This window comes from Sprattus sprattus (assembly GCF_963457725.1).
Source record: "Sprattus sprattus genome assembly, chromosome: 15".
Taxonomy (NCBI): Eukaryota; Metazoa; Chordata; class Actinopteri; order Clupeiformes; family Clupeidae; genus Sprattus; species Sprattus sprattus.
Genome location: NC_137913.1, coordinates 19,768,140 through 19,781,523, shown reverse-complemented (window position 1 = coordinate 19,781,523; position 13,384 = coordinate 19,768,140). Strand labels below are relative to the sequence as shown.

The window sequence follows — 13,384 nt, the reverse complement described above, 5'->3', positions numbered from 1 at the left end:
TTTAAGTTGCTATAAGAATAGCTCTGCAGTGTCCTCAGGTGCACAGTTTTGTTTGCTGATAAGAATCTCATTACTCCTCAGGAAACTAACCCACATTAATAGCAATAGGCAAACAATGCAGACCTCCCCTGGTCTATTTTGTTTATTCCAATGTCATGCTAAAAGATGTAGCATTTAGTCACTGCTTCATTATTGATAAGCCAATTACCCATCTAGCAGTATTATGCGCTGCAGAGACCTTATCTGAGTCAGCCTTTTTCCCAACACATGAGGCTATCAGTGAAAGACTAAAGACGGTCAATTATGCAAACGTGGCTATGGCCTCTTGGAAAAAAAGAAAAAAGCTATGCTGGTAACCTACATCTTCGAGGCGGGTGTCATTTGAGAAATGTACCAAATGGTCAATACTTCAAAATATATACCATAAACGCAGGCTAAAACTTCCTCCTTTGACTAAAAACACGTCTGCTTTTTTTTTCTCCCATACATTTCTCATTTGTATAAACAGAGCGACACACCGAGTCATATTGTTTAGCTGAGACAAGATGAAGCACAGTAATGAATGAAGGATGTTTAGTAGCTCACACATACCATGCCCTCTGAGACATATCCCCTATATGCACATGTATGTGAGCCTATTAAACAGAGAGAGTGGAAAATGATGATCTGTGATCTGTAAAAGCCCACAGGAAAGCCCTCCCGTGTCCCTGGAACTTCTTGTCAAAATATTTAGTCTCTCCATTGTTAAGGTTTTCATAACTTCATCTCTATAAAAAAAAAACACACCTGTCTTAGGCAGTGAGTGACAGTGAGAAGGTGGACATACTGACTGGAGTGGAATTTACATAATGTTTAGTGTGAGACAGGCTATTTTAGTTTTACATTTATTCATTTCACTCACACACTGTCCAAATACATGTAAACTTACAATTGACGGTTTGTCCATTCTTGTTACAAAAAAAATATATATATATGATTTGAATCATTGGCAAATGTACTTAGACATTTCCAGAATTCCATTGCGAGATATACTTCATACTTTATTTAACAAATCGACCTAATGGGAGAGTTTATGTCTCTACGAAAAGAGAAACTCCTGACACTGCCAGCATCACAGCACTTAGATAATCTTCAAAGTTCTTCCGTTAATTTTTTAATTTCCACATTTCCGATATTTGTTGTAGACTAACATGTGCTTAACTATAATGTGTGTGTGTGTGTGTGTATGTGTGTGTGTGAGAGAGAGAGAGAGTGTGTGTGTGTGTGTGTGTGTGTGTGTGTGTGTGTGTGTGTGGCACCAATTACAACAGGGTGGTTGGGGGTAATTGTTATGAGCTCTGAATTGTTATCTAAAGCGGACCATTTGACTAGGTTTTCGACGTCATTAGCAGGACAAAGATATGCAAATGCATGCGAAGATAAATTGGTTGGGTTCACACTCCTAATCTCCCTATCATTACAAATTATGAAAGCTAAGTCAGGCGGATGAAAAACAACTACTAACGAAACTAATGCGTTCTGAAACGCACACAGAGTGTAACCTTTTGTAAAGACTATTGGCAGGCTACTTCTTTACAAAAATGTCATCGTAGAACATGTTTTAGTTTTGGGAATGGTTAATGAACCTGTGAAGACTGAGGTACATGCATCACAACAGACGCAAACGCACTACACGGATGTTTTAGATGAACCTCCAATTTAAAGCCCTTGTTTTCATATTAAACTTATGCAATTATTTTATCCCACGAATAAAAAAAAAAAGTTTAAACCGTGACCGAAACCCTACCAGTACTGTCTTTAAATATGTTTAAATATGGATTATTTTATAACGGCTCAAGAAAGAATGTCTAATGGCTCGATGGCTGTACCTTATCATTTTAACAGACAAAATACCAAACAGTTGCAGGAGCTACATTAAGATAATGTAGGCTTATTGGTCGAAATAAACTTGGATAAACCGATTTTTATTCACTAGGTAATTGAGCGCTTTGATTGACATGTGCGTGCCAAAAGGTCCCGGAGCTTTTCCATTGGTCGACACGCACTTCACAATCTCCCCTTGTTCCTCCACTTTGGGCATTTCAAGCAAGGCTCTCTTGGCAAGCGGCCGTGTGAGTCAGCACCCGGGCTCAGTTGCAGAGCTCCGTTAGATTTGACGGCATCGGATTTCCAGAAACTCAAAACTTTTAACAGTATTACAAGTTATTTTTCTTTATTTTATTTTCGGTTCTCTGAACAAAGAAGACTGTTCATAATTTTTTTCTGTATTTTTTTGTTTTTACAATTAGCTCTCCATACTGAGAGCATCACATATTTTTGGATTCTGCCCAGTGACTGTTTAGACAATGAAGTGCTTTGCTGCTCTGAGCTTGTGGAGAGACATTGCTGTGGTTTTGGCCATTGTAATGTTCTCTGTGAGCAGTGCCTCAGAGTATGAGTACCTGAGCTGGAAGTCGGACCTGTACAACAGCGGGCGCATCTATGACAAGCCGCCTGAGTGTGTGGACATCCCTGAAGACCTGAAACTCTGCCACAATGTTGGCTACGACCAGATGCTGCTGCCCAATTTGCTGGAGCACGAGACCATGTCTGAGGTGAAACAACAGGCTGGGAGCTGGGTGCCTTTAGTGCACAAAAACTGCCACCCCAGCACCCAAGTCTTTCTCTGTTCCCTGTTTGCCCCTGTGTGCATGGAGAGGCCCATCTACCCTTGTCGCTGGCTGTGCGAGAACGTGCGAGATGCCTGCACCCCGATCATGGAGTCATTTGGCTTCCCCTGGCCCGAGATGCTCACCTGTGACAAGTTCCCCTTGGGCGATGTGTGTATCAGCACTCCCAATGCTACAGAAGCCTCAAAGCCTTCAGGTAACATGAACCTCTTTGTTTTCTTTCTAAAGTAGCACAGAAGTCAGGCTAGACACTGGTAATGGGGACACATGAAAGAGAGCTGCTTAATTTCTAATAATTGCCTCGTAAATTATACTACAGTGTTCCTCATACTATCTTTTCTTACTAGGTAATTACCAGGTTCGCAGATGGTTTAAGTAACCACACAATCTATTTTGTTGTTGTCATTTTTATGTCATGTCATGTCATGTTTAACCAAAACATGTCCTCCTTCATGACAACCTTGGCAGCAAGTGTTACCATTTCTCAAACATGTGGGAATTGACAGCATGTGACTTGCAGTGTAAACAGTGACACTTAGGATTTTGTTTGAGAGACATTCTGACATTCTGAAGTCAACTGAATGCATGCAGGGTTATGCGACACCAGCAGTCACACCTTTTGCTTTCTGTGAGAAGTGACACCATTGCCTTCTTAAAAGCGGTAGACTGTTATTTCAGGGAACAAAGTTTGTTTGTAGATTAGGAATCACATGCTAATCAGACCACCTTTTGGACCCGTTCGTCAGTATTGTTTTTTTTAGCCTTTAGCTAAACCACTCTGTGATCTGTATTTCAAAATGTGATTATAGTGTTAAAGAATTGACAGTAGATTTTTGTGTCCTTAATAGTATGTCTTCAACTAAGTTTTAAGTTGTTGTTGTTTACCAAGCACATTGTTCAAAATTAATATTAGCAGTGCTCGTTTAACAGCTGGTAGCAATTGATTCGAGAGTGTTTGAAGGTCCAGCACATACTGGGACGTTGTCCAGTAACAAACCTTTGTGTATCTACTTATTTCACCCAAAGAAAAACAGCAAGAACCCATTGTTCTGATAAACAGCTCTTGCTTTCCCAAAGCCCCCCAGCACCCAAAAGAGGCATTTATTAGCGCTTCAGTTAGCTAATGAGACAGGCCGAGATAAAAAAACAGGTTGCCCCACATTTGATAAGACTGCTCTGTCACCTCTGCAAATGTGATTCCCCTTCAAGGCTACAGGCTGTAAAACCCTTCCCACAGCCTCTGCACCATGCACTCACATTGCCTTGGGCTGCATGTCTGAAAGCAGTCCTGATCAGATGTTAGTAAGAGTAAAACTTTACTGTATTCTCTCCTTCTGACTGCACAGATACTAAAAGCATCTAGTTTAATGACCCCCTCTCCCTACTTCCACATTTTTTGATGACTTAACACCCACAATTGTCAGAGAAAGTTCTGCCACAGCTTTGGGATTTATGTTGGAAATGTTCTGTGCCCCAAATACAGTGTTTGCATCATGGGGTGCTTTTATCACTTTCTCAGTGTTCCTGGCAAGAGAAAGCCATTCTCCTGGAAAGGCTCAGAGTCGTCAGTTGAGAGAGACTAGGGAAAGTACATCTAACTGAGATGGATGGCTCATAAATTAGAGGGGAATTTCCATCTATGAAACTTTTAGTCTATGTACGTCAGACAAGGAAGAAAGGGGGAATTTAAACAAAAGAATCAATAAAAAACCTGGCACAGTGTTCCCTCGTATCACTCAATATCACTGTCAGCCAGCGTGCCGTGGATGATTGTAGCTGAAACATGAAACAGAGGCTCTTATGATGGGGCATGGCACAGCAGGGGCTTGTGGTTCCTCAGGAACTAGAGCAGCTGTTTAAGGTAGAGGGGTCTCGGACCACACAGATATACCACAGCCCCAGTCACACACCACTTCTGATAAATAAACCAACTGTGCTTCCATTTATAGCTACAGACCCAGACCCTGGTCAAACCAACAAAAATAAATCATCATATGCTATATTTTATTCTCTGAGGGTGGTAACATTAATTTGTTCCTCATTACTACATGATTGTTTTTATGTTAAAGTTTTAATCAGTGGTGTGCTTTATACATTTACCTCGTCAAGACTTCTTAGTTTAACTACTTTAAGGAGTGATACTTTTATTAGTAGTAGGATGTGAAGAACATGCACTGGAAAGAGTAGAAGAGATCTCCTGAAAGAAATTTTTTATCCTTTTGATTTTCCGAGTCGCACCTGTTGTCACAAGCATTTTCACTTGGGTGCAACTTCCACAAGGATTTGTCAAATACTTGTAATTAGCAGACAACTGACTACAAAGAGCACTGTGTTTCGGTTAACACATTTTTCATTAACTTTGGCTGCAGTTAGTTAAGTTTCTACTGTAGGTCTCAGGAGAAGAAATAGAGGGAGTAAAAACAAAGAAAAAAAAAATAAAAGTGACAAAAGACTAGGCACAAAAGGTGGTGATCTAGGGTAAGGTTATGTCGTGTTCTTATTCCCCTGACCACAGTGAACTATAGATTGTAAAGTCACAAGGTCTTCCCCTGGTCTCTTATCATTCATCCCTGTTGGCATTTGCTTTGTTCTGCATTTATAATGATAGTAAATGTGATTTTGAATACCAAATCCCACCACTTCATGTAAAGGCTAATTATTATTTGAAATATCTCTCATTCTGGAGTTGTTTGTTTTATAGAAACGAGAACGAAAATAATATGATATATTACAGTAAACAGGAAACCTTAGTTGATTACACTACACTGTGAAGGGGACTTCACTGTGGTGATCAAATACCAGTAAACCTATGCACTTTGAGTCTGATCAGCCCCATGCCATGAGGTTTGACTACATGCTGCATTTATCGTTTGGGGTACATCAGATTAATAACGCTCATAGCCTTGGCCTTTTTATTTATCTTGTTTCTGTCTTTTGAAATGTTTAAGACAGAGAAAGTAATAATGGAGTAGGTGAGCTTAATTTTGAAGACAGGGACTGGAGGAAATGTCATGTGTAATAGTGAAGTAGGTGAATATAATTGTGATGTACTCATGTGGCTTACTTCAGTTCTACTGTGGCAGTGCTGTTTTTTTTCATCTTATTTGAGCCAAATGGTGTTTTTCACAAGCAAATTGTACAATTTATTAGAATATGGCAGCACGGAGTTGCCACTGTTTTTTGTTTTTCACATGGACAAATATGCGCTCGATTTTCTGCCTTTGCAGTGGTCTGCGTAGTGCATTTGTCATTAAGCTTTAAATTCAGTGCGATCAATTTCATCTGACCAGAGCCTCTCTTCCCTCACATAGGTTTCTCTCCTGTCTGCCCTCCCTGTGACGATGAGTTGAAGGCAGATGCCATTTTGGACCACTTGTGTGCTAGTGAATTTGGTAAGCAATCTTTACAAGTTATCCACTTTGGTTGCACTACAAAAACTGAAAGTTGCGAAATGTTTGTTTAAAATGATAATTACCTGTTTTCTTTAACCTGAGAAACAAGTGCACATAACTTTTTTTGATTTGATGGTTTGATTGAAACGATACAGCTCTTTGTAGTGAGTAGCCCACGACAACTTTAGTAGTCAGTAGTTAGATCATGTACGGATTGAATGGATGAATTCAATCAAATGATGGACTCACAATAAGGGGGTGTGTTGCCTAGAAGTTACCTTCATTTTGATTGGCTTAGCCATGAACTCTCAAGCAATCTCTTGTATCCAGGAAATGAGAACCCATGCCAACTAAGTATAATTGTTGTCCCTCAAATGAACTGTGCTTCCTTTCAAACTAATTCTTTTTAAAGAAATGTGGAAACTCTGGCCAAGTTTGGTTGTGATTTAGATTACGCCTTGGTGGCCTCCTTCATCACAGATTCAAATCTTTTTACAGAAGCTTCTAAATCCCAGCAATCCCTTTACATAAACATGCTCTTCAGAGTGGAACAACACTGCTGCCATCCCCCTCTTTGTGTTTTCGCTCATGTAGTAATAAACATGGAATTCACAGCAGAATTGATAGTCTGTTTGTTATATATACAGAACAAGGAATGCACAAGAGATAAGACTGAAGGCCCATGGTGATTTTGGAAAAAGAATGTTGCAGTCAACAAATATGTAAAACTTGTCAGACACAAAGTTGATGTTGTTTTTTATTCTGCGTGTTTTGCATGAATAACATTTCGTTTTTTACTGTAAGGCTGTTTGGAGAGAGATTGAGAATTACTTTCACAATTACAAAAGTGGTTCCATTCAGTTCATTTTCAGGTAACCAAAAGTTAATCAATCAAAACTTGGGTTCCATTTTTTAAACTGCCTGGCGTTTCAAATGCGACGAAAACAACTAAATAGTTTTTGAATACCCTCAATCCATACCAGGTTGTAACGTTACAATTTTAAGGTTATCAGTTTGTGTGTAATGGAACAGAGGTGATCCAAAGTGGCACTAAAGCCCTTTACTGGGCAGTCACTTGGGGCAATAAACTGGGGTGTTTGTTCTGCTGTCTGGCCCTCGGGAAGTGACAAGAACCACGAGGCTGACCCCTGCTCAGGGTGATCTCAGTACACATTATGGTCTTATAGCACATCTACACTCTTACGTTATCTTCAGGGTTTGTGGGATATTAAAACACCAATGACCAAAACACCTAAAATCACAGATAACAAAATAATGGGTACTTCGAATATTATGAAGTACCCATTCAGAATTTCTTTTTTATTTGGAATAAATTAAATATCTTGGTTACAGCCCTCAAAGGCTTTTATCTAAATATGTTGAATCAGCTGTATAACATTACTGTCTTACACTGTCTTACATTACTTACATAGTGCATAGAATTAATCATGTTACATCATGGTCTAAGGAACGATTTACGACTCTGCCAACCAAAACTATGATAGGCCTTATTTTTTGGCCTTACGTCCTCAATGCTTGATATTTGATCCGAGCACTAGTCCTGACAATGACTGTTCAATGAGGCAGTGTGGGTGCCTGAACAACAGTAGACATCTGTAATTGCAATGCGCATTTGTTTGCCTGGCCTAGAAATCACCCAAGTGAACCCTCAAGTTTTATTGGCCCCGATGTTAACAGATTTGGTAACCCTGAACCATATATCTTGCAGGTGACTGTGGCTCCACATGTGGAGGCTAGCTTGTGCACCATTCCGTCAGATCCTTAGGCAACTGTGTTTGTTTTGGCAGCGTCTTTGGAGCGTTGACCCTCAGGTTGAATCACTAGCTCATTTGTTATCCTGTAATCTTCACGGAGGCTACGGTTAGCAGCTATTAGTTTTACAGCATGCTTTTGTCAAGAGTTACACAAAACTGTAATCATAATGTGTAGTTTTGACAATAGTCTATTTATTTGGTCTTTTTTTTTTTAAAGGGGGGCAGCCTTTCTCTGGCAAGGGTGCCTTTGTGATGCTGGTTTAACAGTGATCATTAGGAAACATTTCAGTGACAACAGGCAAGAGTGGAACCTCTTCCAAGACACTTTGATCTTTTAATGGCAATGATTGTAACTTAACAGACTGTGTCACCTCGACCCGAGCTGGTGAAAGATTTGCAGCTGCAGTTCGGCTGCTATCATGATTTACACCCGTTGCTGCAGGTTTATTACGCTCCCCGGCAACAAACTTTGTAGCCCCCTCAATTGAAGGCCTGCATGCACTTTTGTAGTAAATGACGCATGCTCGATTTTCTTCTTCTTCTTCTTTTTTTCCCTGGCAGGCAGTAAACAACTGTGCAGCAATGCTCAGACGCCTACACCTTTTGCTCCTCCCGGCAGACAGAGGCCATGTTTGTGAATAGTGTCAGTGCACCATTCCTGCTGTGTTTATGACATGGCCCAGAGAAGTCTGAGAGAAGTCTGTCCCTCCATTCGGAGAAGGGCCTAGAGGAAGTAGGGGTCGCAGGTCAGAGGCAAAGGTTAAACACCCCAATGACCACTGCGTGGGGAGAGCCGCATGGCCACTGGCCTGAGCCACACTCCAGAAGCGTTTCCACCACCTGGTTTAATTTGTAACCTGCCCTTCGAAACGTAGAATTAATGATGTGCATTTCGTTTTAGGTCAGCCATAGATTACGGTGACATATATGGAGATTCATGCTTCGTTTATGTGAGCCTCACCCTCATCGAGGGCAAAGGGGTCACTAGTTGTAGCCTAGAATGTTGTGTTATTAAATATTTACAAGCGCTGTCTCAGATGATGTAGTGATCTCAGTGCAATAAGGCCCGTTCTCGATGTGCTCGTTACTCTGCTGAAAATTTTATTTAGACGGAATGAGCTTCTGTTTGTGAATCGTCAGGCACTTTTGTGTAAAACATAAATGGTTTCATGTGGTCCTTGGAGTCTGACCATCTTTAATGCATTGTTGTATAATGCTCAGTGATATAGTGTGGCATGTAGACTACATCATGTAGCCCCCAGAGGCCCCATTAGACCAGATATCTAGTGATTGTCTAATGTTGTAGGAAGAAAAAAATATCTATTACTGTCTTTGCTAAACCAACTGTAAGGACGTTCTCCGGAACAGGGGAACATTCCGGCTGTAGCGACTCGGAACACAAGAAGCTTAAGGTGCACACAAAGTTCATGGCTTTGTTAAAGCGGGATTTGAACCAGATAAAGTGGTTTCTTGGGTGGGCTCGGGCTTCTCTTTATTGCTTTGCTTATTATGAATGCTGCCCATTTTGATTCAGTTGAAGGCTAAGCCACCTCAGAGAATAAGTTCAAGGGACTGAGACGCCGGATAAGGGCTCTTAATCCGTACCATGTGCACTGTTAATACCTGGAAAACAGACTTTTTTTTCTGCAGTGGTCATTAATTGTGAAAGTCTGAAGGAGTTAGAGATGGGCACTGCCACTCTGGCTGGACTCCTTGGGGGCTAATACTTGCTTTCCAAACTCTTAACCTCTATAATGCGATGCTACTAAGACTTTTTTCCTCCCAGGGAGTGATGTTTCCTCTTCCAGCTGCTAAGAATATAAGTCATGGTTCAGAGGGATATGGGCGAGGATTACTTTTACTATGGTTTACTCCCTGAAGGGGCGATGGTAACTGATCAGGGGTTTTAAAAGACAATTAGTGGTAAAACTCGGCTTGGGAGTCACAGTTTTCGTGTTTCTTGGGGAACCGCACTGTTACACCTACAAATGTAATGACTTCCCTCAAACGTAATAAACCACAAACACAAGACAAATCAGCACTTTTTTTAAACCCAGTCTACAATTTTGTTTCGGTTCAGGTTCGAAAGGTTCTTGATATTTGAGCTCAACAGTCAAATGACACCATTCCTCCTGTAACACTGTGTTAATTTGCTGGGATTGTTTATGGCTTTTGGTCCGAGCTATTATGTTTGTTTCCCATTTACAAAGCCAGGACCTTGTGAACACCAGAGATTCTTTGAGCGCACACACTGAACAGACAGCTTAACAGTCATGAGGCAAGACAAAAGTGACAGGTAAAGAGGGAGTGATAAAGACTGCATCTCCGTAGTTAAGATAAATGCAAGTTGCCTTGTACGCAAGGACTGATACAGAAAAAGATACCCTCGTCATGGTTTGAACAGAGATCATTCTGGGGTTGACTCATGCACACGTACAGCAGAGAAGGTGAGGGAAACAAACAGATTAAGAGGTTAAAGAGAGTTTAGTGAAAGATCAAGCAGATTTAAGCAAATCTAAGGAGAAGTGTGGGATTAAGGAGAGATGAAAGTCCGAGCTAGAGCGGTCAGTCTGGCCTAGTACCGCTCAGCGGATGAAATCAAGGAAATGAGGCATGGTACATTTTTGGTCACTTTCCCCTTTTCCAAGTTCTAGGGAGACAATGACTCATGGACTGAAGGCTGGTCCATCTGTCCCATTTGATATTTCAGATGTGAGACTGCTGAATACCACTGACCTGTTCCTAATGGGTAGAACCTCATGTATTCCCATGAATACATTTCCTGGATGAAACAAAACACACGCATAAAGCATATTCTCCTTTCATTGTTTGGTCTTTATCAAGATACAGCCTTTTATGCCGAGAGAATTATGTCTTGCTGATTTACACCACATCCCTCTTACCACCTCCTACCATTGCCGTCCTGAGACAGTAAGGATATTGATTACACCCCTTCCTGAGATAGTTAGGATATTGATTACACCCCCTTTTTTTGCTCTTTTCTCTAGCGTTACTTAATTGACTAATCTCCTCTTTGTGGGCCCTGGTCTTAGGCAGCCTGACAGGCATACCCTTTGCAATACTAGCCTCTCTTGCCGCTCGGCCCTGTAGTGACCCCCTCCCGGCAGGGAAGGGATAATGTGACGCACTTTGGATTATTATTGTGCTCTGAAGCAGAAACGGCTACTATAAATTTTCAGTTTTTTTCTTCTCTCTCCGTTTTTGTGTGAAATGCTTCTTTGTACAAGCTGGGGTGGGGGGGGACTTGCCTCTCACCTCAATTTATTTACTGCCACACTTCTTCGACTTGTTTTCTCAGCCATCAAGACCAAAATCAAGGAGGTCAAAAGGGAACAAATGGACCGCAAAGTGATCCTGCAGAAGAGGAAGAAGGTGCTGAAACGAACCACCCTAAAGAATAAGGACTTAAAGAAACTCGTGCTGTACCTGAAGAATGGAGCAGACTGCCCGTGTCAGCAGCTGGACAACCTGGGAAGCACTTATCTGATCATGGGCCGTAAGGTGGACAAGCAGTACCTCCTGACGGGCATTCACAAATGGGACAAATCCAGCAAGGAGTTCAAAAAGACCATGAAGAAACTCAAGACCCACAAATGCCCAGCTTTTGAGAATGTTTTCAAATAATCTTTTTTTGTTTTGTTTTGTTTCTTTTGCATCTCATTATACACATGAACTTGCACAACCAAGCAACCCAGAATATTGCCTATATTTTCATTGTTTATATAAATATATATATTTCTATGTGTATTTACAGATTTACCATTGTAGTGAGTCCCTCACTGTGTTTGCCATGGGGCTCTGCTGGTGTATAACTGGTGACTTTGAAAGAAAGAAAATGGAGTAGGTTCCTGAAGAATCAAACATAATAGATCACTTATGTACATAACCACATACCTGTCCAGAGAATGTTATAAAAAGAGAGCCATCACCACAGAATCTTGATTTCTCTTGTACAATTTTTGCTTGAGGCATCAACTGATCATCATGGTCACCAGAAGTGGAATGGAATGGTAAAGGTCATTGCACATACACACAGACATTTCTATTAGTTCCATTTTTCAATGTCACTGTTACTTAAGACTGTGTTACATAAAACCTACATGCAAGTTGAGGTGATAACAATGTTGTAAACATGCTCTGAATTACTGTTCTCTGTGAAGTAGTCTCAAGGAAGTCCATCTTTCCATTGATGTTATTGTGGGTTTATGATAGCTCTTATTTTAGGGTTAACCAAATTAGACCAAACACACATGATATATTTCTTTGTTTCAATTTTTAGATTTAGCATGTCTGATAAAAGAGCTCCAGCAAGCAATCAAATAATGAATACTGCAGTAGTATGCATTCACATTCTTGAAACATGCAGTTGAATATTAAGCAGATATTTTGTTTTTCCTTCACTTTCAGTATAAGCCCATACATAGTTTGTTTGATAGCTGTTCTGGAAAATGAGTGTCAGATATGCCAGTCTCATTCCTTGGCCTCATTCAGTGTTGTGTGAACATTACTCGAGACATCACAAATGTATCGATGTGCATATACTGTCTTATGGCACTCAAACATGTCTGTACAGTCTAAATGTTAAATGTCTTTCCAAAATTAAACCATCTTCCTGTAGCCTTAAATGTAATATTTTGTGTCATGTAATTACTGAGACAAAATGGTTTCTGACATGATTGTTATAAAGATCGTTTTATACTCTATTTGATGTAAGGAAATAGTGCCAGAATGGGATTGCACAAACACTTTCTGTCTATATACAAACTACTGAAAGCAGTTTGCAATTTGTTACCCTACATTTGAATTTAGGGACTTCCCACAGTGGCCAATCCTTTCACTGTCACATACAAGTACTCATACTGATCAATTTAACCTAACCAATATAACAACTGCCCAACCATCCTGAGCTGCAGGGTACAACACCAATGCAAAATTGGCTAGTGACAGCCGCAAAACACGCTATGCAGTAGAAGTATAGTCAGTAGAAGACAATGGAAGTATTAGACAAAATCAAACAAGTTTAATTGAATGCTTGACTTCAAATGTGTCACAATCTAGAGTCCATTGACTGCAGTTTAAAGTGTCTCTTACCTGTTTTTTTTTCGACGTAAAAGCAACAATTCCATAGAAAGCTGACATGTTTTTGTTATAGTGTACCTCAACTGTGTACATTAATGTCCAATCAGCTTGTGTTTTGTCAAACATCTTCTAAGGGTAACAACCGCACGGGTTAGGTAATGATGATTAATGGATAATTACAGTATCAGTATAATAGCAGACTGAACTTCAGGTCACAAGCGAGGTTTACATTTTGAAAAGGCAAAAGACCTTAAATGGAGACTTGGCGTACTGATGAAGAGGAATAACTTTGGAATGATTTCCTTCTTTTGCTCGGTAGTGTTGACATTGGTCAATTACTTACCAGTTATAAAACATCTCTGCGACACATAAATGGTAAAAAAATAGGTAATTATTTTATTAGCCCTCGAGGTGTCAAGGTACATGCTTATAAATATGTTCCTTCTAA

At 40.3% G+C, this 13,384-nt stretch overlaps 1 protein-coding gene across 1 annotated transcript; it reads left to right on the top strand.

The window, feature by feature from the left end:
• The first annotated feature begins 2,092 nt into the window (after positions 1 to 2,092).
• sfrp1a (secreted frizzled-related protein 1a) lies at positions 2,093 to 12,471 on the top strand. Its single transcript, XM_080852172.1, has 3 exons — positions 2,093 to 2,865; positions 5,981 to 6,061; positions 11,156 to 12,471. Exons 1-3 carry the CDS (start codon positions 2,346 to 2,348, stop codon positions 11,479 to 11,481), a joined length of 927 nt encoding a protein of 308 aa, XP_080708298.1. The 5' UTR covers positions 2,093 to 2,345; the 3' UTR covers positions 11,482 to 12,471.
• Positions 12,472 to 13,384: the final 913 nt, after the last annotated feature.